The 23,145-nt window shown below is 39.4% G+C and overlaps 1 protein-coding gene across 2 annotated transcripts in view; it reads left to right on the top strand.

Annotated features, from left to right (window-relative positions):
• The window catches only part of HIPK2 (homeodomain interacting protein kinase 2), a 213,855-nt gene that overhangs the window by 81,685 nt on the left and 109,025 nt on the right, over nt 1–23,145 (top strand). For both annotated transcript variants that reach the window (XM_042467412.1, XM_042467411.1), the window contains exon 2: nt 2,483–3,575. In XM_042467412.1, the coding sequence (XP_042323346.1) occupies nt 2,483–3,575 (1,093 nt within the window). The remainder of the gene's footprint in view (nt 1–2,482; nt 3,576–23,145) is intronic.

Genomic DNA, 23,145 nt, shown 5'->3' with positions numbered 1-23,145 from the left:
ATGTGGGACCCAAGGCAACTCGCAATGTGAGTTAAAACAAAAATAATTTAAAACAATGATTAATAACAGAAGTTGAAATATAATGCAGGTTGACTCTCCCTTTTCCAAAATGCCTGGGACCAGAAGCAATTTGAAGTTTTTTGGGACCCAAGTCTAAACAAGAAATTCATTCATATTTTATATACCTTATACACATAGATTGATGGTAATTTTATACATAACATTTTTAATAATCTTGTACATGAAATAAAGTTTGTGTACACTGAACCATCAGAAAACAAAGGTGTCACTATCTCAGCCACCCATGTCAACAGATTTGGATTTTGGAATATTTTGGAATTCTGGAGAAGGGAGACACAATCTGTAGAACAGTCATATTAAAATATTAATTTAAAACAGTTTTTAAAGTCCATTTAAATGATAAAAAATACAACACCTTTTGGTTAAAAGACCTTCTCCATCAAACAATCAACACACAAAGCCCTTAGTAAATACAGGTCTTTGCATGCTGACAGATAAAGACCTTACCTTCCACAGTCTGGGAGCACTTACCAAGAAGACTCTCTCATGTGCACTTAGCCAAACTTGGCTGAAATGGTGGTGGGACTGAGAGAAATTTAAGTGCCAAAATAATTTTGGTGAACTACTTTCACCAAAACATACTTTATTTGGGACAAAATCAGTTGGTAGTGACAATTTTCCTGTGATATTTGAGTTTGAAGGGTTGCTTCATACATACAAAAATGACCCTTCAAGATTGTAGTCACTGAATGAGGAGTGAGTGTGTATTTGACCAAGACTTTCAGCATCAGAATTAAAGTTTTCCCCTCAAGGCTGAAAATTTCAGAATAACAGAGACTGGAGAATAAATGTTTTATGGCATCAGCTACATTAATAAAAGTAATATGCAAATTATATTAGTTACATACCAGTGAACTATGCAGATCAGGCTGAATCTTGTCTTACTGTATGTTATTTTCAGTGTAGCTCTCATTGCTGAGCAGTTTTGCTACCTCTGGCTTAGACCAATCACCAGGGGCCATTTCAGGTTCCTTACTGAGGGGATGGCAAGAGATATCTGGGAGAAGGTATTCCTTGACATCCAAATAGCCCAGTATTTGATAAACAAATATAAATAAACTGCAGCAAACAATATGAGCATGCTTTATGTGCATGTGTTGTTCTCTCTCTCTCTCTCTCTCTCTCTCTCATAAAAGAGCTATCATGAGAGGTCAATCAGCATGTTTTCTGGAAGCATACATAGGAAGATTGCCTTTGGCATGCATAGTGAGTACTTGCTCTCCACAGACAGTCACTTTTGGATAAATAATCATGTTGTAGGGAGATTACTCACTCTTGCTGCTCTCCTTAATGGTACTCCCACTGGCTTCTTTAATAAAAAGACAACTCACTGGGTATATTGTTCTATGAGTTGTATCCTATAGCCCCAAGCATCATCTGGTCAGGAAGAGAATTTTCACTTAGCAGTTTGTGATAAGTTGCCCCAGTAGCAATTTACCCCTTACAGATTTCTGGGATTAATGGGTGAGTCAGTTTCACGCTGCTCCCTTTTGGTCATGATGACTTTGGTAGGACAACTGTGAATCAAGTCAATTGTCCTGAAGCTGCATTAGTTGTATGACTCCTGAATTTCTAAATGTTAAAATAAGATGACAGCCAGCTGCATTTGTATTTTCAATCCTTTAGTGGAGCAAATGACCATTTGGGAAACTTAAGTGAGTTGCATCCAGAAAATGCCACAAAGAGGAAAGTTGAATCCCCTCTGTCCAAATGATGTAATTACAATCCAAATCTTCCCCCAATCCAAATTCCTTTAAAAAAAATTAAGCACAGGAGGAATGTAGCCATAGATCTTCATCATTGTATCTAGTTTGGCCCCACACTCTCAATAAATATTCTTGCCCATGATCCTTTCTGGTGTATAGAGGCACCCTAACAAAAATAATTAGTTTCCCAATTGCTCTCCTTTTTCTAAGCAGATATAAATTCTGTAGCACACAAAGCATGTAGTTTGCTCGATCAGAGGTTTTGGATTATGCTCCTAAGAAGAAGAAAAGCTCTGTCACTCTTTTCTTAGCTGGAAACATAGGCCTAAATTTGACTGCTAGTCCCAATTGCAGATAAACCATCAAATCAATTGCTGTATGATAAATTGACATTTATGTAAATCCCATTGGTTCAAGTGGGTGTCAACTCTCTGTAACATTCTTCCTAAATAGACCTCTACCATTATGTTTTTTTAAAAGGCTTATGTACTTCTGTGAATTGGCCAAATGTTGTGGATGACAGGATGTTATTGTCATTTTGCCTTTCATTACTTTTTTAACCTGTGGATTTTAATTCTGATTCTTTCAGCCTTTGATTTTTTTTAAAGTGTGGTGTGTTATCTTGGCAGTAATGAGGAGAAACAAATATGATAATCTTTTTAATACTGTTACTCTCTTCTTGTGTTGTGATGCAGGTATGGCCTCACATGTGCAAGTTTTCTCCCCTCACACCCTTCAATCAAGTGCCTTCTGTAGTGTGAAGAAACTAAAAGTGGAACCGAGTTCTAACTGGGATATGACTGGGTACGGCACACACAGCAAAGTCTACAGTCAGAGCAAGAACGTGCAATCCTCTCAAACAGCTGCCACCATCAACGCCTCTCTCCAGATCCCAAATCCAAACATCCCTTATGAGCAGACCATCATCTTCCCAGCCAGCACAGGGCACATTGTGGTGACATCCTCCAATAGCACCTCCGGTGTGGTTGCAGTATCTGGACAAGCATTGGGTGGACCGCACAACCTGATGCGTCGAAGCACTGTGAGCCTTTTGGACACCTACCAAAAATGTGGACTTAAGCGCAAGAGTGAGGAAATTGAGAACACAAGCAGCGTTCAGATTATTGAAGAGCACCCACCAATGATTCAGAACAATGCCAGTGGGGCCACGGTAGCCACCACAACCACATCCACTGCCACATCCAAAAACAGTGGCTCCAACAGTGAAGGGGATTATCAGCTGGTACAACATGAAGTGCTGTGTTCCATGACCAATACATATGAAGTATTAGAATTTCTTGGCCGCGGAACATTTGGGCAGGTGGTCAAATGCTGGAAACGTGGCACCAATGAAATTGTGGCCATCAAGATCCTTAAAAACCATCCTTCTTATGCCCGGCAAGGTCAAATTGAAGTGAGCATCCTAGCCCGGTTAAGCACCGAAAGCGCAGATGATTACAACTTTGTCCGAGCCTATGAATGTTTCCAGCATAAGAACCATACCTGCCTGGTCTTTGAAATGTTGGAACAGAACCTCTATGATTTCCTGAAGCAAAACAAATTCAGCCCATTGCCCCTTAAATACATCAGGCCAATTCTGCAGCAGGTAGCCACAGCCCTAATGAAACTGAAAAGCCTGGGCTTGATTCATGCAGACCTCAAGCCAGAAAACATTATGTTGGTAGATCCATCTCGGCAGCCATACCGAGTCAAGGTCATAGACTTTGGTTCTGCTAGTCATGTGTCAAAAGCTGTATGCTCAACTTACCTTCAATCCAGATATTACAGGTAAGAATCCAGAGACAAATAAAACAGTAGAATAAATTGCTTTATTCTTGGAAGGCATTAGCTGTGATGTTCTAGAAAGCATTTGTTTTCACCAGATGAAGAAGGAACATGCACCTTGTGTTGCCTTCTTGTGTCTCCTGATTCTGCCATGTTGGTAATTACAGAACCATTTTCTTGCCACCTGCCATGGTGGCCTATAGCATAGCAGGTAGAATTGCAATAGCTATTTTGTTTCCGAGGTCACTACTATTATAGTGCACAAGATAAAGTTAAGGTCAGGTCCCTTTGCCAGTGCCTTATTTGAGACTTCTGTTGTCTTACTGTAAGTTGTGCTTCTTGCAGCACAATGTTTTGTAGGATTATGTTACCATAAATTTCTTAGTTTTTAATATGCCTCTTGAAAAGGTGGTTGTTACCATAAATTTCTTATTCTTTAAGGTGCCTCTTTAAGGGGGGGTGGTTGTTAGTATCAGACTAACATGGTTATGTTTCTGAAAGTAATCAGTGATGTGCTTCTTCAGTGATGTGATTCTAGCTGATGGGTTTGATCAAAATACACCATATGAGTTTTCACTGTGGTTCATATGTTAAGTGCAACAGATGTTTTGCCTATAAAAGTGCAGGTAATGACAGCACTTACGAAACACTCTTCTACAGGATGTATCCAGAAGGCTGCCAGTACAATTTGTCTGTAGTGCTGTTCTTTGCTGTATTTTAAAATGCAGATTTCAGTCACTAGAGGGGGAACCTAATCAGGGCTGGATGAGAGTTAATTTCCAGAATGTGGAAGTTTGACAGTGTAGCATTGCAGCAGCTGATTTTTATCTGTGTGTCCTTTTGTTCTGAGAGGAAGGAAAGAACAGCCTTCCTTTCTTTCCTTGGAACAGGTTTATTAAATGAAATGTTTAGCTCAAGGACAATCACATCCGTTAGAGCACCAGTGGGCAAATCAGAATCTACTGGTAGATCTTAATGTTTCTGATTCTCAAGGTTAAGCAGCAGCAACAGCTAAAAGCCTGCCCACCTCTCCTCCCAAATTAGACTGCACTAATGAAGAAAGCTTGGGCAGGGGAAGTAGGAAACCAGGTGTGACTCCTTTGTGTGTGAAAAGATTGTGAGCTCAGTTGTGATACTAAAAATAAATTCTTGGGCTCTCCTTGTGTTTAGAGAAACCCTGGTCCTTAATTCTGCACCCCCATCACCATTTTTGTGTCGGGTTGATAAATGTGAGATTCTAGTAAATAAACCATACATACATATTTCTGTTGATAGTTATGTCTTGGGCTCTGAGATGTTGTTAAAATGCTGCCAGTTTTCAGTTCATCTGGTCTGATGGAACTAATTCTTCTATAATTCATTGTGAGTTGGTGGCAGCGGGGAGGTAAGGAAAAAAAGCACATTTCATTGAAAATGGTGGGCTGCTATGAGTTACCACAGGAGGGGGATACTGACAGTGTAATGAGAAAAATGCATACTATTGCCTCTGCACTTTCTCATGGCAGTTGAGGGTACAAGGGCGGGTAGAACAATTTTCAGCCAGAAAGTAGACACCTTTACGTTAGATGCAATGTGCAGCTTGTGAAAGATTCAAAATCAAAGGATTTGTTCTCACATTGTTTTTGAGTTGTCAGGTCATTAGGAAGACAGGTGGGATGGCATTAAAAAGACATTAATTAGAAATGATTGTATTAAGAGGAAATAGAAATCAATCCCATTAGATAAGTTTTTGTGGGTTTTTTGGGCTATGTGGCCGTGTTCTGGAAGAATTTATTCCTGACAGTCAGATAGCTTGAAAAAACTGTGGATGTCAGCCATGAACGCCTTTGACTTCACAAATCCTATTCGACTAGATAACGCTCTTTTTTGAAAAAAGAAATCTTAAGTGAGTTCTTCATTGGTGTTGTAGTAAATTTGGAAATAGAGGTGTTCATCGTGTCATTCTCCATAGTCATGCCATCAAGAAGAATCCAAAAATACAGTCTATTACATTGATCTATATAAGCAAATCTCTTCCAATACAGATTGAGTCTTCCTTATCCAGAATTCTGAAATCCAAAATGCTCAAATCCTCCTCATGGTTGACTGAGATACTGACACCTTTGCTTTCTGATGGTTCAGTGTACACAAACGTTGTTTCATGCACAAAATTATTAAAAATACTACGGCGCGTTACAAATGCGCACATAGTATATGCTCCGTGCATACTAGGATTAGGAAGAGCCATCTCTTCCTCATGGCCCCGAACCCTAGTACGCGCGGAGCGTGTAAGAGATGGTGCCGCCCATCCACATGGGGGCCACCATCTTTATGTAGCGGACGCTCTGCGTCCGCACGTCACGCCCCGGATATGACGCCACGAGTGCGCGACTAGTGCCTTGCGGCATCACATCCGGGGCCCAGGAAGGAGCACGATTTTTGCACTCCTTCTTTGCTGCATCCGGGAGCCACGCCGTTTAGCTGCTGCGGTTCCCGGATGCAGCAACTGGCGGCAGCAGCAGACCGCTGCTTTTCGGCGGTCTGTAACCCACCAATGTATAAAATTATCTTCAGGCTATGTTTATAAGGTGTATATGAAACATATATGAATTTAATGTTTAGACTTGGGTCCTATCTACAAGAAACTTCATTATGTATATGCAAATATTCCAAAACATGAAAAAGTCCAAAATTCAAAATATTTCTGGTACCAAGTATTTTGGAAAAGAGAGACAACCTGTATATTTTGTTTTCACTAGGAGCAAGGCTTCTGTAATGTTAATGAGTCTTAACTGTCATTCAGAATCAAACTCTAGTTTATATTTCAACTAGGATTGTTTACACCAATATATTGTTGTTGGGAAAATCTCTCACCCCTTGTAAGGAAAGCAGCTAAACTCAGAAGTAAAATGGAAACCTAAGGTTGTAACAGATGATGCCATCCTGGAGGTTAAATGTGTCACATGTCCTGGTACCTTAACCCTTTGAGCCTACCTCCATTGCACCACTAGAGATGTTGCTTGAGGTAGTGAGATCCTTACTTGCCAGATGTTTATAGAAAATGTTCAGGACTATTTGTGTTATTAGGATAAATTCAGCTCTGCAGTCTGCAACATATTCCGCCCCGCAGCTTGGCAGCGCCTTTTGGGCCAGTTGATTTAATCTAAATCTGAATGTGTGATGGTTTTGAATTTGTCTTTAAATGTTTTAAATGGTTTAAAGCTGTTTTGTTTTAACTTGTCAGATTGTTTGATATGCTTTTATTCTATTAAAATTACTCTTACTGTTTTACATTGTTTTAAACTGTTAAAATTGATTGTGCTGCCTTGAGATCCTGGGATATAGGAAGGGATATAAATATTTCAGTAAAGTTTATATAATATTAGGCAGACAGTGAAAAATACCACATGGTGATTGCTTGGCGGAACAAACATGAGTGTTGAGACTAGCTGCAGAGAAGAAATTTCTAGCATAAGCTTTTGTAGACTCATACTATTTTGGCTGCATCTGCACTGCAGAAATAATGCAGTTTGACACCATTTTAACTGCCATGGCTCAAAGCTATGGAATCCTGGGATATGTTGTTTGTTGTGGCACCAGACCTGTCTGACAGAGAAGACTAAATATCTCACAAAACTACAAATCCCAGCATTTCATAGCATTGAGCCATGACAGTTAAAGCAGTGCCGAACTGTATTAATTCTGTAGTGCAGGTGCAGCCTATATTAGTTGTATCTAATGAAGTGGATTGAATCCACAAAAGCTTATGCTGGAACTTTCTTCTTCCCAGTTAATTTCCGAGGTGCTACTGGATTCCTTTATGTCTTTTTGTGCTAACACAAATGAACAAGGCTCTGTCATTTAATACTACACTCATGAAGATTGATAATCACAGGTTTGTTTTTAGCATATTATTTCAGTATTTTAGCATTTTACAGAACTGTATTTTATCATTCATTTTTTATTGTATATGTTCTGATATACCACATTTTGGTGAAAAGGATGTTATAAATGAACTTTGTTGTTGTTGTTAAATCCTTCTCATTTCCTGAAAGTTGTACCCTACCTACCAGGAGGCCAGTTGGCATTAAGTAAAGTTTTAGAAACGTTGAATTTTTCTACAGTAACTTAATTAATTGACACTCACTCTATAATGTTCTGGCCTTAAAGATGGTGTCATGAGAACAAGGAAATAAGATTACTTGTGATCATCTGGTGTCCTGGAAAGTTGTGTCATCTCTTCTCTCACCTTTTGGCACTGCACAGGGAAAGAATCTTGACTCAAATGTCCCAGTGCTATGTGGTATAATTATACAAATGTGAGCTTTTTGCTCTCTCAAATTACTGTACCCAACTCTAGAAACCTTAGCTTACAGAGAATGTGGACTTATAATGTGAAGCCTCATTCTTAAAACTAGGTGATTTCATAGTTTTCCATGACATCAAAAAATCTCTGCTAGGTGACTAGACAGAAAATGAGGTTTTTGTGTGTGTAGTAAAGTAGAGGAGAGACAGTTTTTTCAAATGTGATTTGTTGTCAGGAAGCCACATATGGTTAACGCAGACACATGCATTTGGACACTAAGTCCCAAGCACCTTAGTAAAAGTCTGGGGTTTTTTCTTAATATGGTAAACAAAATAAATAGTTTATTTTATTGTTTTTAACACCAGATTCACTAAGGTAACATACATGAAGGGGGAGCATCCACTGGTGAGTCATAGAAAATGTCCTTCTAAATCCCAGCTTGAATGGCTAGTATCTCAAGTTACAGAACTTTAAGGCACCAGGGCTGAGAATAAAAAAGAAGAGAGAAAGGGGAGGGGGGGAGAGAAAAAGACACATAGCAGCTCCTTGAAGACTAACTGGTTATGATTTTCACATGGGCTTCCAAGGATATAAACCCATTTCTTTGGGTTTATATCCTTGGAAGCCCACTCCAATAAATGCTCTAATATAATGGAGTAGGAGTAGGATGAAATGTAATAGGATCCAGAAAGATGCAAATCAAATTTTCAAAGAGCTGTATAATGTGTTGTAGGTCTTTCAGATCTTTACCATGTCTCTCAGCCTCCTGTATGTAGTTTGATTTGTTTGTGGTGACCATAGCTCCCCCTTTGTCACCCTGTTGCATAATAGTGTTAGGATTGTGAAGTCGAAGGCTTTCATGGCCGGTATCCATCATTTTTTTGGTTTTGGGGGGCTATGAGGCTGTGTTCTAGAAGAGTTTATGCCTGACGTTTCACCAGCAGCTGTGGCTGGCATCTTCAGAGAATTCTGGCATGGAAGAGAGTCGGGTATATATACTGTTGGTATATACACCTTTCATCAACCCTAGCCAGTAATGGTAGTGGTGAGAGATTACGGCAGTTGCAGGCCATTAATATTAGGAGAGTCATCCTTTGTCGATCGTTGGGTTAAATGAGCAAATAGTCTGACCTAGTATAATGCAACTTCATATGTTCCTCATATGGTTGTGTGCTTCATTGTTTGTTCAAGCCATTTCTTTTTGAACAAGCCACCCTGCTTCCTGTTTTTATGATTGAGCTTATGCATATGAAGTCAAGGTCGTGCATAGTTCTTCCATGAAAAGCATTTTCATAATCCCTTTCACCATACTCTTATTGCATCCAGATGGATGCAGTGGTATAGCAGATGTGTCATTTGTTGCAGAATATAAGTGGGCCTCTTCTCTGACCTAAGGATGCTAACAGTCCTTGGCTCAGTTTTCTTACACAAATTAGTCCAAGTGGTTTGACCAGAGCATAGTGTTGCTCTCAGTCAAAGAGACCTTGGAGACAGTGGAACAGACATTTCTCTAATAAAAATATTCTGTTAATATGCTACAACACAGAAATTGCATCACAGGCTATAGCAGAGAAATAGTTGCCATGTGCCAAGAATTCTCCACTTATAGGTTATAGAAGAGAAATAGCTGCTATGTGTCATGCACTAACAACTGGGTATCACTTAGGGCTTGGAAATTTTCTCTTTGTAATCACAACCTATGTTGGCTAGGAGATGCTAGGGGTTTTGGTCTGAAGGGGTGTGTGTGTGTGTATTGAAGCTCTGGATATGGGGCAATCAGTTGAGTGCTCCTGTTTTATTGTACAGAGGTCAGTCCTCTGAAAGTCTGTAAGATGTCTACTATTTGAAGGGCTGTCCCATCTAAATCCTGTCCAAAAGTAAGGAACAGCATAGGCAAATTTTATGCAGATCATTGTCCTCTTTGTTTGCAATGTGTAAGCTGCCAGTCTAACTGCAAGATGCAGGGATGGCTGAGGAATTGGTTTTTGGCTCCAGACCCATCAATCGTAAGATTTTGTTGTTATTATTTTTAGTCCAGCTGTTATCTATGTTATCTATGGTGTGTGTGTGTTCCCTGTTCTTTGCTGCTCTGGTCATTTGCATTTTAAAGGACTGCATGTTTCCAAGGAGTTCATAATTTTCAGCTGCTTATCTTTCCCACCTGAAGTCATGATCACTCTGCTTGTTAACAGCAATCAACTGATATAGAATATGTTAAAATTTCTGATATGACAACTAGACTAGGACTGTAACTTCAGGGAGGGAAGAAGCCACAACAGAAAACAAAATTCCCAACAAAAGAGTTCTCCTCCACTTATAAGAAAAATGGCCCAAAACCAAAGAATGAAAAATAAATAAGATAGAGCAAATGAGAAACATGCACATTTTGTTTTGTTTTGTTTCTGAACAATGTTTTCTCAAAGCTTCATCAGCTATTTCTGTTTCTGACTGGAGTCTCTAGTGAAGCAGATGCTTTGCTTTTTAAACTTCAAAACAATTTGTATGTATGAATATTTCTGCTAGAACTGGCTCTGGCTCTGAATATCTCATTCTTTCCCCACTTTAAAATGTTAACATCTCTTTTATACAGAAATATACATTAATTTATCTTAGTCTCAATATTCTAGATGTAAAGTGGGAACAAATTGTTGGTTAGTGGAGTTTAAGGGAAGGAATAAAGGAACTTTATATGTTTAGCTTGGACATTTTCTGTTGTTATATGTCTTCAAGTCAACACTGAGTTATGTTGAGTCTATCATAGGGTTAGCTTGCCATTCAGAGGAGGTTTGCCGTTGTATTTCACAAAGGTTGAGAGAGTGTTATCTGACTAGTTGGGTTTCCAAAGCTGAACAGGGATTCAGACTATGATCTCTCACAGCCCTAGTCTAACATTTGAAACCATACTGGTTCCTCTTTACATCCCTGAAAGGCACTGATTTGTTTTCTGTTGCCCTAGAAAGCAGGACTAGATATAATGTACTAATTATTTGCAGGAGGGCAAATTTTGACACAGCATCATGACTTCATAGTAACAGAAGTTCAACAGTAGAAGCAATTAGCCCTTCAACATATGAACACAATTATAGCACTCTGATTCAGTTTTCAGTGTCAGGGTTTCATCCAAAGGATTCCTGAGATTTGTAGGATTTTCTTCTAGTGTATAGAGAAACATTTAGAATTCCCAGCCAGAGCTCCTCTAGTGTTTTATTAAACTGCAGATCTCATGATTCAGTGGAATGGAAACATGGTTGTTAAAGTAGAATCGTAGTACTATAACTGTGTTCTGTGAAAGGTCCCCAGGAAGGGGAACAGAGATTTTCAAGCAAAAGCTAGACAGACATCAATTTAAATTACTTTAGTTCTGGGTTTATTTATTTTTGCACTGAGCATAGGGTTGGGCTAAAGAGTTTATGATCATGAAGCTTCCTCCAACTCTGTGACTTGCACTTGAAGCAAGGGTACACAGCATCCTGATCAGGGCCAAAGAAAGAACGAAATCATTTAAAAAATGAAAGGGATGAAAGCACTGGGATAAGTGACACAAATTTCTATTTCACATCATTTCATAAAAAAGCCAACCTGTTTTGTATGTGGGAGGTATTACTTCTTTTTTGTTGATATGCGCCAGACAAAGTCTGACCGTCTTATTTCTAAGCGGAATTTTTACCTTGTGAAACCAAGCGGACCAAGGATCAAATTAATCTTAAGTTATGTCCACTTTCTTACCTTACATTACTTTATTACTTCATGGAGTTGTAGTGGGGTAGAATTTCTCTCAGTGGTTGCCAGCTGGTGGCTGTCACCCTTGTTCCCCATATGTCCCTTGAACCATACTAGATCATGATATAATGTTCTAAAGGCACTCTGAACAGTGCTAGAGACAGTGGCAAATATAAAAATGAGTGACATTGCCAACCATAAGCCTCCAACAATTCCAAACAATCTTTCTCCCTGCAAGTGATGAAATCCAACCTGTTTTAATTATTTCAAAATGGGATGGTGAATAGGAGGGGTATTTCACCCCAGCCCTAAAATTTTGACATCTAGAAGTCTAAAGAGAGAGAGAAATATTCCCATGGTAATCACATTAAAAAAATCTCCATCATGTCACTCCTAATTCATCCTTTAAATTTAAAAGCTTCAGCATTTTAACTTTTCCTTGTATGACTAATGTAACTTTTAGATTTGTTGATTGTCCTTTTCTTTTACTTTTCCATCTGCAGGATATACTTTCTTCCCACTGTTAGACTAGCCTTAGGACATTTCTACAAAGTAAATTACTGCACATTCCTTTTTCACTTTTGTTTTATGTGGCTTCAGCTTGCAATGAGTATTTTAAACAGAGATAAAGATGTATGTAAAGAGGATTCTGTTCTAATAGAAAATACATACAGGACTGTGAAAAGTGTAGGTTTGACTCTGCTGGCTGCACTGTTTACCAAAAGAGCTGAGCTGCATTGTAAACTGATGAGTCTGAATAACAGCAAATAAATGCGCTGAACAAGAGGGTCATTTATACTTTTGAAAAGGAAGGTTAAGGTTTCAGGAACATTTCAGACCACAACTTAGCACCTGTACATTTCCTCCTGTGATAGTCTAAATTTGATGCAGATGGGCTGGTTGAGACTCAGGCGCGTTCCAGACACGCCAATAAAACATGCTCAGCACGTACTAGGGTTACGAAAGGGCGTCTTTTCTGGACACCCTAACCCTAGTACATGCCAAGCATGGGCGCTGCCATTTCTACATGGGTGCTGCCATTTTGACGCAGTGGATGCTTAGCGTCCGCACATCACGGCGCAGAAATGATGCCGCAAGTGTGCCATTGGCGCCTTGCAGCGTCATTACCATGCCTCAAAAATAACCCATTTTTTGCGGGTTCTTTTTGCTGCGCCAAGGAAGCACGCGGTTTGTCTGCTGCGATTCCCTGGCACAGCAAACACCGGCGCCAGCAGACCACCCTTTTGGGCAGTCTGTAAAGCGCCTCAGTGATATCCAACTGGCAGAAAATGGCAAATTAATATATGAAAGAGATTTGGAGAAATTACTCTTTTGGACCACAACTCCCAGATTCCCCCATGTTGCCTGGGGGATTCTGGGAGTTGTGGTGCAAAAAAGTAATTTTCTGAGGTATAAAAGTGCACAAAAACCAGTCATAGTTGCTGTATTAAATGCCTATATGTAAATCCAAGTACAAAAGCAGAGCTTGCACATTTGCATTGTGCTCCAGTTATAAACATATGTTGTGTGACTGAAACTCAGGAGAAATGGCCATTGTGGCTGTCTGCTTCCAAGCTGTTTCTGACTTATGGCAATAATAACCCATCACAGGGTTTTCTCTGCAAGGGTTGTTCAGAATGGGTGGCCTTTGCCTTCCTCTGAAGCTGTCACTTGCTCAAGGTCACCCACTAGGTTCCCATGGCCAAATGGAGAATCGAACCCTCATCTTCAGAGTCCTAATCCAACACCCAAACCACTACAGCACGGGTAGGCAACCTGCGGCCCGCGGGCCGGATGCAGCCTGGCGAGGCTTTGGGACCGCCCCCAGCCTGGTCCTTCTGCCGATTGCCGCCGGGGCCTTTGGCCTCTCGCGCACAGGGGCAAGGGGGGCAATTGTCTATAGACGCCTCAGAAACATGCATTTATATTAACATTTTTTAAAAAATCAGCAAAATTTTTTGCGTATCCTCCACTTTTTTTAAAAAAGTGTCCACCATTTGAAAATGTTGTCCTCCATTTGTCCCAGTTTATTTATTTATTTAATTTCTTTTTTAAAAAATTATTTAATTATTTATTTTTTGGCTTCGGCCCCCCAGTCGTCTGAGGGACAGCAACCCGGCCCCCCGGCTGAAAACGGCTGCCTACCCCTGCACTACAGGAATGATCCTAAGTGCTATTTACTTGGAGCCAGTTGAGGAGCCGGTATTGTTATGGTTAGACCATTTTGGACTTTGATAAGGGAGAGCTGTGTTCAAACAGGCACCTTATTCTGTAAATAGGAAGCTTACTGTGATAACATTTGAATGCTTTGAAAAAATATGCTGTAAATTAATAATTTATATCCAGCAAGTCACTGCACTTGAGTGCCATCCTTTGCAGATGCTTCAGTATCAGGTAGCTTTGATTAATAGACATTATATTGCCCCTTGTGTCAGCTGTGTGGTGGACACTGATGGTTGTAAGAACACTAAGATCATTTCAGCTGCTGTAATCCTTGACCTTCTAGGGATCTAACAATGTCTCAAATTTCTCTAGTTGTTGAATGTCTGAATTTTTTAGTTTTTCTTAGAACCTTAGGAAATGAGGGATTGCTGGAATTGAGATGGTGTTTACAGTCTATTGACAAGTCTATAGTCCACAGAAGACAAGAGCAGATGTTATTTGTTTTGAACTACAGTTTCCAAAGACCTCTAACGAGCATGACAAGTAACCATACAATCTGCTGGATTCTGGGGGTTGTGATCTAAAACATAACTCTTGCAAACTCTGAGTAAGACTGCAGGTTGTCTCCTTTATCCAAAATCCAAAATATTCTAGAACCAAAATTGTCCACATGGGTGGCTGAGATAGTGATACCTTTCCGTTCAGTGTACACAAACTTTGCTTCATGCACAATATTCTTAAAAACATTTACCTTCAAGCTATGTGTCTAAGGTATATATAAAACATAAATGGATTTAATGCTTAGATTTGGGTCCCATCTCCAAGCTATCTCATAATGTACCGTATATGCAAATATTTCAAAATCCAGAAAAATCCAAAACACTTGTATTTTCCTCAAGCATTTTGCACAGGGGAGACTCAAACTGTATCTCTAAATAAACAGGCAGTTTCAAATGGTTTGTCAGCTCGATGGACAGACAGGTGAATTACTTGGTTATTAAAATGTTTCTGTCTCCACCTTTCCACCCATATGTACAAGTGGTTAACAAATAAATCTACCACAAAAAAGGCAATATAGTTTAAAATATAAATAATCACCATTAAACAAGTATCAGACAGTAACATGTTACAAAGAACAAAGAGATAATTGGTTTCCATCCATGCTAAAAGCATAGTGAAACAATAACATCTTGATGTGATGCTTGAAAGACAGGCAAGAGAGGAAATGACAGGATATTCGGGGACAAAGAACTACATTAAGTGCCAACACGCAGAAGACCTTGTCTTATGTACCCCTTTATTCTAGTTCAACTGGCAGTTGGATGTGATGCATGGTGCCCATGGAAATGGAGTAAAAGGGTCAGTAATAGCCCTAAGCCTTTTGAAAATTAAAATTGCATCAGATTAAAGGTTAAATTACACACTATATTAAACATGAAGCATATAAGTGTGGATCCCTCTTTTTATGGTCAAGGTTAATTGCATGGAGAGATCTTAATGGGAAAAATAAATGCAGCTCAGAAATAAGAGATGAATGTGAGAAAGGTCTGAACTAGCCCTTCCAAATTTTTTAAAAACATGAGTTTAAAAAGAAAAGTCACTCCACATGCAAGAGGGGAGGGTTTTTTTTTTAAAAAATAAAAAATCACAAAACACCTCCATGTCAATGGGGGAGGGACCTAGATGGGGAATTTTTTGTGGGTTTTTCGGACTATGTGGCCATGTGGCTACATAGCCTGAAAAACCCACAAAAAACCATGGATGCCAGTCATGAAAGCCTTCAACTTCACATTAGATGGGGAATTTTCATTTCCCAATCTTGCACTTTTCCCAGTCTAAACCAGACTGTTTATGCTTCCCCTTGATTTTTAAAAAAGCTACACAGCTAAGTAAAGTACTTAATGTGTAGTTTAACCCTTAGATGTCAACCACATCTAAACCAGTAGGTGAATGGGGCAGGAAGTTAAGGACTCAGCAGACCAGATCAAGGTAGTTCTTAGAAGTTGTTTGAATTGGAGAACAAGGAAATCCAGGAAGCTATACAAAAGAGGAGATGCACTTTGGAGCAACTATGCACTTCTCAACTTAGCAGCTTTCATTTCTCAGTCCCTAGATGCAGCTTCTAGCTGTATTGCAGTATCTGCGGTTTCCATATCAGACACTTGAGTTGTTGATGCAAGAAATAGGAAGCTGGTCCCTCTCCAGGGATTTGGACCCACTGTTGTTTCAGATGCAAATCTATTTATGATTCATACTCAGGATATGGGAATGTTAGGAACTTTGAGAAGTTCTGAAAAGTTGAACCCTGCCTCAGCCAAGAACCTGGTAAGGTTCAAAAATATAATCTATTATTTTAAATTAAAATTTATTTCTACATATTTTCTGCATTTCAAAATTGTTATTTTTTAAAAAATTGTCACAGACACAGGTTGAACAGAGTTACATGTAATGCTTGAGATAATTCTAGTCTAACCAGATCGACATATCAGTCCCTTAAAAGCCTATTATTTTCTTTCTTCCTTTCTGTTTAGTTTTAAAGGGTCAGGGGAACATAAATTATTGAAGATAGCGTGACAGCCTTTGTTGCTTTCTCTGCTTTAGTACACTTTTAGCTTATTCACTTGACCTGCCCTTTTTCAAAACCCGATAAGATATTGATTCCGCCCCCCCCCCCCCAATGACTCTGTTTTGCTAGTACATACCCAGACTATCGATAAGAGCCTTGACATGACAAACCCAAGTGTGAAACGAAAAATTGAATACATAACTGAATATGGACAGCTGTAAGAAATGAAACATTATGAAATATAAAACTATTATTGCTGCCTTGAGTCCCAGTTTTGAGGAAAAAGCAGAATATAAAGTAGGTAAGTTCAGTAACCCTTTCACAGTACACAGTTATAGTGCTATGAGTCCACCTTAACTGCCATGTCAACATCCTGTGGAATCCTAGCCTTTGTACTTTGGAGAAACACTAGAGCTCACTACCTGAGGTTCAAATGCCTCTCCCTAGACTGTGAGGGCACCAGCAGAACAGACTGTACCTGCCTCTTTGAACCAGTTAGTTTCTAATGTAACCCTGTAGTTTGCCTCTTTTTGTCCTCCTTCAGACAAAAATCTCCAACCAACCATGTGTATTTAAACCTCTTAGAACATCAAGCAACAGCTGACTTCCAAGAGAAATCAAACTAATCTGAAATAGCCCCATGTCTATCCTGCCCTCTGAGGTGATTGTATAGGTCCAATAGGACCTAATAACTCAGAGATGGATATTTTCCGTAGGCCAAGGAACTAGTTTAGGTCTCCCCTAGATTTTCGAATCATGGGGCTATTTAATTGATGGCATCACTATATTTCTTCTGCACAATTTTTGGTTTCCAAAATGGAAAGTTGTGTTCCCAGAAGCCCTCTGAGAACATGATTTGCTGTTCTTATGTAATTTTGGTGTGGACAAGCTTGTTCTAGTTCAGAAAAAACCTTTCTTGAAAAAAAAGGTGGCTAGGCAGAGACTTCTGGTGATGTTTTGCCATTCTGGTCCCAGTTTTTTATGAAGGCTCTAGGGGACCTACCTTCACTTGGCCTTCTAGGGCACAATAGTGATGCCATCAAGTAAACCTGTAGTTAGATATCCACTTACCTCACTGGGGCTTATGAGTGATTGTTCTTGAGCCACCAGGCTACATTTAAGTCATTGGCTTGCATTTTAACCAGAAATCAGCCAACTGAATAGCTTCCCCCTTCCATTAACAAAATGTGATGCAATATTTCCGAGTTCACTCCTATCCTGCAGCCCTATCCACTATTCAGTAACACTCCTCAGAGCCCCAGAATAGATGTATACATGAGATGCAGGCAGGAAATCAGTCAAAGTCACCTCTTCTAATTTCCACTGGGAGTATTTCATTTTGTATATTCCTAGCAGTGAGGAAAAATTAGGATCCTAGTCAATGTGACAAGCAATCCAAAGGAGATAAGCCAAATCTGGGGGGAAGATCATAAGAGGTTATCCACAGAGAGCTCATTTACATCTCCTGGTTGTTTTGTGTACTGTAATTGAGCAGCAGTTGAAGGTACCTATGAAGACACACCCAACTAAAGGTGGTGGCAGGTTTGGGTGTGCAACGCCAGTACCCTGGTGAGAACAAACTGTGATACCCAAAAAAGGATCTGAAGCTGAATGTAAAGTTTAAAAGGGGGGAAATTTAATTTAAAGGACAAAAATAAAAGGTCTTCTCCTCCCCAGCTCTAAACAAAAGATACTTTACAGTTCAGCTTTCTTCCAGACGACATCTTTCTGGGTCCGATGTAGTTTGCTCTCCTCGCTCAATGGAGCTGGTGCAGGGTCTTTCAGCTCCTAAATTCCTCTATTTTCTTGCTGATGGTAACTAATTTGGCTGAGTTGGTAACTAATTTGGCTGAGTTGTAAGAAATGCCCTTTTCCGGCTGTCTGGGCCTGCTTGCCACCAAAAGACAGCTCTCTGCTTGCTCTCAACAAAGACTGCTCCCCAACTAAAAACCTCTAGCTACAGCAGAGCATGTTGGGAAAGGGCAAACCAAACCTGGAAATAATGCAGGGGAAACCTACAGCTCCTCCCACAAACTAATACAATGAACTTTTCTACAATAAAATAATCTATGGCCTGAACCAACACAAAAGAAAATACAGGGGGAAATTCAATCAGTCCTGGCAGGACATCACAGTACCTGATCTGTATCAGATACAAGAAGACCAGTACAGTACACTCATATACTATATCCCACTTTCTTAGAGGAACTGACCTATCAGATTCAACTTCCCACTCCCTGGAATGGGGAGATGAAGATATAAAAACAGATTAGAAATAAAATACATTTTCATATACGTGGCAGTAGTCAGCAGCAACATTCTGATATAAGGCAATGAGCAAGCCACAGTTAACAATTTTTCCTTTAGATTTTATTTGCTTTTGTATTTTGTTGTTTTGTTTGTTTGGTGGGGGGGGACACTTTGAAACCAAAAAAACCCTCTCCAAAAATTCCTGATGGCCCTATTCTGTTGGATGATTGCCCCTGGGGGACTAAAATAATTGAGCCAAAAGGAAAATTTAGTTTTTCGCTGTGAAATCAACAGAGACAAATGAAATTGGAGAGGTAAATAGATATGGTCCCATATTATACGGAACTCAAAAGTGAGTGATGAAACACTTGCAACTTTATTTCAGTGGAGGAATATGTCAGTAGCAGGGGGCTGTTACATTTATTCATTTTTAATCCTAAGAGATCTTTCTTCTAGTTGCTAAAATGCACCATTTATTATTTCCAACAGCAGTCTGGATATGAATCTGTCAGTTCAAATATATTTTATTAAGAAGAATGTTACAACCTAGTAGGATATTCCTGAATATTTATTTAATAATCTTGATTAGGAAAAAGAATGTGAGCCAGACAGCTTAACATGTGGAAAAATTCACTGATACTGGAAGATTTTACTTGTGTGTGAGTGAGATCACATGTATATTCTCTTTCACTAGTTACATCAATGTGCTATTAATTTTTATTATAATTATTGACGAGTTTATAGTGTAATTGCTGTGTTTTATCTTTACAGTATTATCAGCACTCACGACATTTTGCTGAGTAAGACAAAAGAGAAATCCTTGATCTGAGTTTACAATATAAAATTCAAGCAATTGATTAAATCTACAGTTAGTATTTACATTGAAACAGATGGCATTTAAGTTAGTGTTGACTAGCAACACTAGCATTAATTTCCTTAGGTCTTCTCTAAGTAAGATTGGTTTAAGCTACTATTCCATTCCTCAGTTTGTCTGTAACAAAGCTGAGGAATCTATGGCCCTGCAAACGTTTATCAAGTGTTACCCCAGTGATATCACACCACTGGCCTGGCTGGCAGAGTTTGAAATTGGTTACATTTGTTCATTATGATTTGGTTAATAGATTGGATTTAATTTACTTTAAAAATATTTATTTTGCTGATTTACATCCCACTTTTTTCTCCCCAAAACTGGGATTCAAACTGGCAGTGTTGATTTCATATTTGTATATGCCTATTAAAGTATTGATTATCTTTCACTTCAGTTGCTTAAGACCTTTGGTAATTGTGTTGAAATACGATATTACATTTTGGTATTTATTTGAAACTGAAGCTATGTGGAATCCAAACCCCTTTTAAACTTGCAATGTGGGAAATTATTTAGGATGGCCCTGTCCTATCTTTATGCTGGCTATATGTCTGGTCTCAGGGAGGTATAACCCTGTTATGGCATCAGCTGGCACAAAGGGATTATGCCAGCATAAGGGCAGTCCAGTGTGATTGAGATACTCTCTCTCTCTTTGTGCATGTGTGCGTGTGCGCATGCACATGCTCGCATGCAAACACATACACCTTCCAGCTGCCTGTTGACTTATGGTGACCCCATAGAGTTTTCTTAGGCAAGGAATCCTCAGAGGTGGTTTTGCTCATTCCTTCCTCTGAAATATAGCCTATAGCACCTGATACTACTTTGTGGTGTCCCATTCAATACTAACCAGGACCATCTCTGCTCATCTTCCAAGATCAGACAGGATCTGGTGCCTTTAGGGTATTTAGGCCCTGACCTGTTTCTAAACCCCTACAACTGTCACATCTTTTGAGTTAGGATTGTATTGTTAATTGCCAATCCAGGAACACAGATACAGAGAGTCCTTGGTATCCGCTGGGGTTTGGTTGAATCCATGGATGTAGAATCTGTAGATATCGCTTCTCGGCCTTTTGGCTAAGATCGTGTGTGTGTGTGTGTGTGTGTGTGTGTGTGTGTGTGGATATGGAGTACTGAGTGTAATTTCCTCATCACTTTTCAAAATCAGCTGTCCGCATTCAGATAAATGTGGTCCAAAAGGAAAATCACTGAAGAATAATAATTCTGTTATGTTTATAACATGTGTTACGCAGCTGGCTCTACAGTAGCAGAAAAAAGATCTCTCTAGATTTGTTCACCAAGTCTGTTTGGTTTGAAGAAATAAAGAATGCCAAAACAGAGGGACCTCCATAGCTCCTCTCCTTTACCCTTCCATTTTTCGCTCTGTGTGTATGCATCAAATTTCAGTAATCAAATACTAAAATGCTTTGGAGGTATATTCATTTCTAATCTTTATTTCTTGGCTAGGACTGTGTAATATTTTTGAGTGTTGGGGGTGGTGGGTAAATGTGCCTAGTCCTGTGAGAGCATTAGTATTTCAGTTATGGGGAAAGACGGATTTTGATGATATGCAAACACTATAACGATCACTTGACCTGCCAAATTTAGTGAAACTATGCTACCTTTATGCCTTCTAAAAGAAGCAGCAAAAGCAGCTGTTACAAAAGGTACCCCTCTGGTCAGTCTGAGCAGTGAAAGAAACTGGTAGGATTTTTTTAAAGTAACATTTCTGATTATCTATCACAATGAAAAACTTTTACATTTCTTTTCTCTTTTATTTTTATCCCTTGGCTTTCATACAAAAATTCCAGGAAGGAAACAAAATTAAAATAAATAAGGGACACCTGGCCTAGGCATACCAACATCATATTTAATGTGAAATGTAGAAAATAAAAGCCAAGCAGAACTTTTTCAAGCAAATTAACTACATCAGTCACTTTTCCTTTCTTTGCAAAATTGTCTTGGAAATATAGAACATTTTTTCCTCTCCATGTGCTTTTTCAGATATTCCACATAACAGATGTATTTGGAGAAATCGTTTTGACTTTTAATTTTTTTTCTCTCTTTCTCTCGTTGCAAGCAAAATAGTTTTATCAGGAATTTATACAGCTGTAAGAACAGTAGATGGCCAGCAGAAGTTGTCTTCTTGGGAGAAAAAGATGGATCATAAATCATGCTAGTATGATTGCATTTTGTTCTTTGATTTCATTGTCTGGCTAGCAAACAATTTTTCTATTTTTATGTAAGTTCACTAAAGCTTCACTGCTTAGGTAATGAACACTTTTTCTGTATATATTTCCAGTAGTGTTCAAAAGAAATAATCCTAGGTGTGGCAGTAGTCCTGCACAACTGGCGGATTACAGGATAGATTCAAGGACCCATTATATGCTCCAGAAACCGGGACAGAGCTTAAGCGCAGCCAGCTGTATGCACATGGATTTGTCCATGTTACCAGGAATGTGGAGAAAGCTGGGATCCCAGTTGCATGCAGAGAGACTTAACCATGTGTAACTGCTCTGTTCCATGCATAAATAAGGCTGTTTTCCAACATCCAAAAGTCAGTGCCAGATACTGATGAAGAAAAATCTATAGTGGTGCAAAGCAGCTAGCAAAGGAATTCAGCACTCCTAAAACTGAAGGTTGAGTGCTGACAAACAGATGTAGGCTAGACAGGGTAACTGTTACATGGATTTGTAATTGGTTGACTGGCCAAACCCAAAGGGTGCTCAACAATGGCTCCTTTTCATGCTGAAGAGAAGTGACCAGTGGGGTCCCACAAGGCTCTGTCTTGGGCCCAGTGCTATTCAACATCTATATCAATGACTTGGATGACAGAATTGGGGGAATACATCAAATTTACAGATGACAACAAATTAGGAGGAATGGCTAATACTCCAGAGGACAGGATCAAAATTCAAAATGACCTGAATAGACTAGAAAGCTGGACCAAAGCTAACAAAATGAAATTCAACAAAGAGAAATGTAAGGTACTGCACTTAGGGCGGAAAAAATGAATTGCACAGAAATAATAATAATAATAATAGTAATAATAATAAATTTTATTTGTATACCGTTCTTCCATAGATCAAAACGGTTTACAGACTATTAAAACTGTTACACATAAAAATAGATAAAATCCAGTAATACAATTATTCAGAACACAGTCATTCATAGGGTAAGGCAGAGAATTGATGGCATCAAGAACACTCAACTTCATTCCTCAGGGGGAAGGCTTGACAAAAGAGGAAGGTTTTAAGCCTTTTTTAAAATGTTTCTAGGGGGGGGTCATAAGACAGAGCTCCTCAGGAAGACTATTCCAGATCCATGGGGCCGCCACTGAAAATGCCATCTGGGATGTGGAAACATATTTGGAAGATGGAGTTTCCAACAGATTCTTCCCGGATGTTCTGAGTGTGCGGGGCGGATTTTATGGGGAGATGCAGTCCCTCAAGTAACTTGGGCCCAAGCCATGTAGGGCTTTATAGGTAATAACCAACACCTTGTATTGCGCTCAGAAGCGAATGGGCAGCCAGTGAAGATTTTTCAGAACAGGTGTTATATGGTCAAACTTGGATGCACCAGTGACCAGTCTGGCTGCCATGTTTTGTACTAACTGAAGCTTCCAGGCTTGGTACAAGGGTAGCCCCATGTAGAGCGCATTACAGAAATCTAAGCTAGAGGCTACCAGAGCATGTACCACAGTTTCAAGGTCCCTTTGGCCCAGGTA

This window comes from Sceloporus undulatus, chromosome 5, assembly GCF_019175285.1.
Source record: "Sceloporus undulatus isolate JIND9_A2432 ecotype Alabama chromosome 5, SceUnd_v1.1, whole genome shotgun sequence".
Lineage (NCBI taxonomy): Eukaryota > Metazoa > Chordata > Lepidosauria > Squamata > Phrynosomatidae > Sceloporus > Sceloporus undulatus.
Note: the sequence above shows the minus strand (reverse complement) of the source record. Positions and strands in the feature narration are given on the sequence as shown.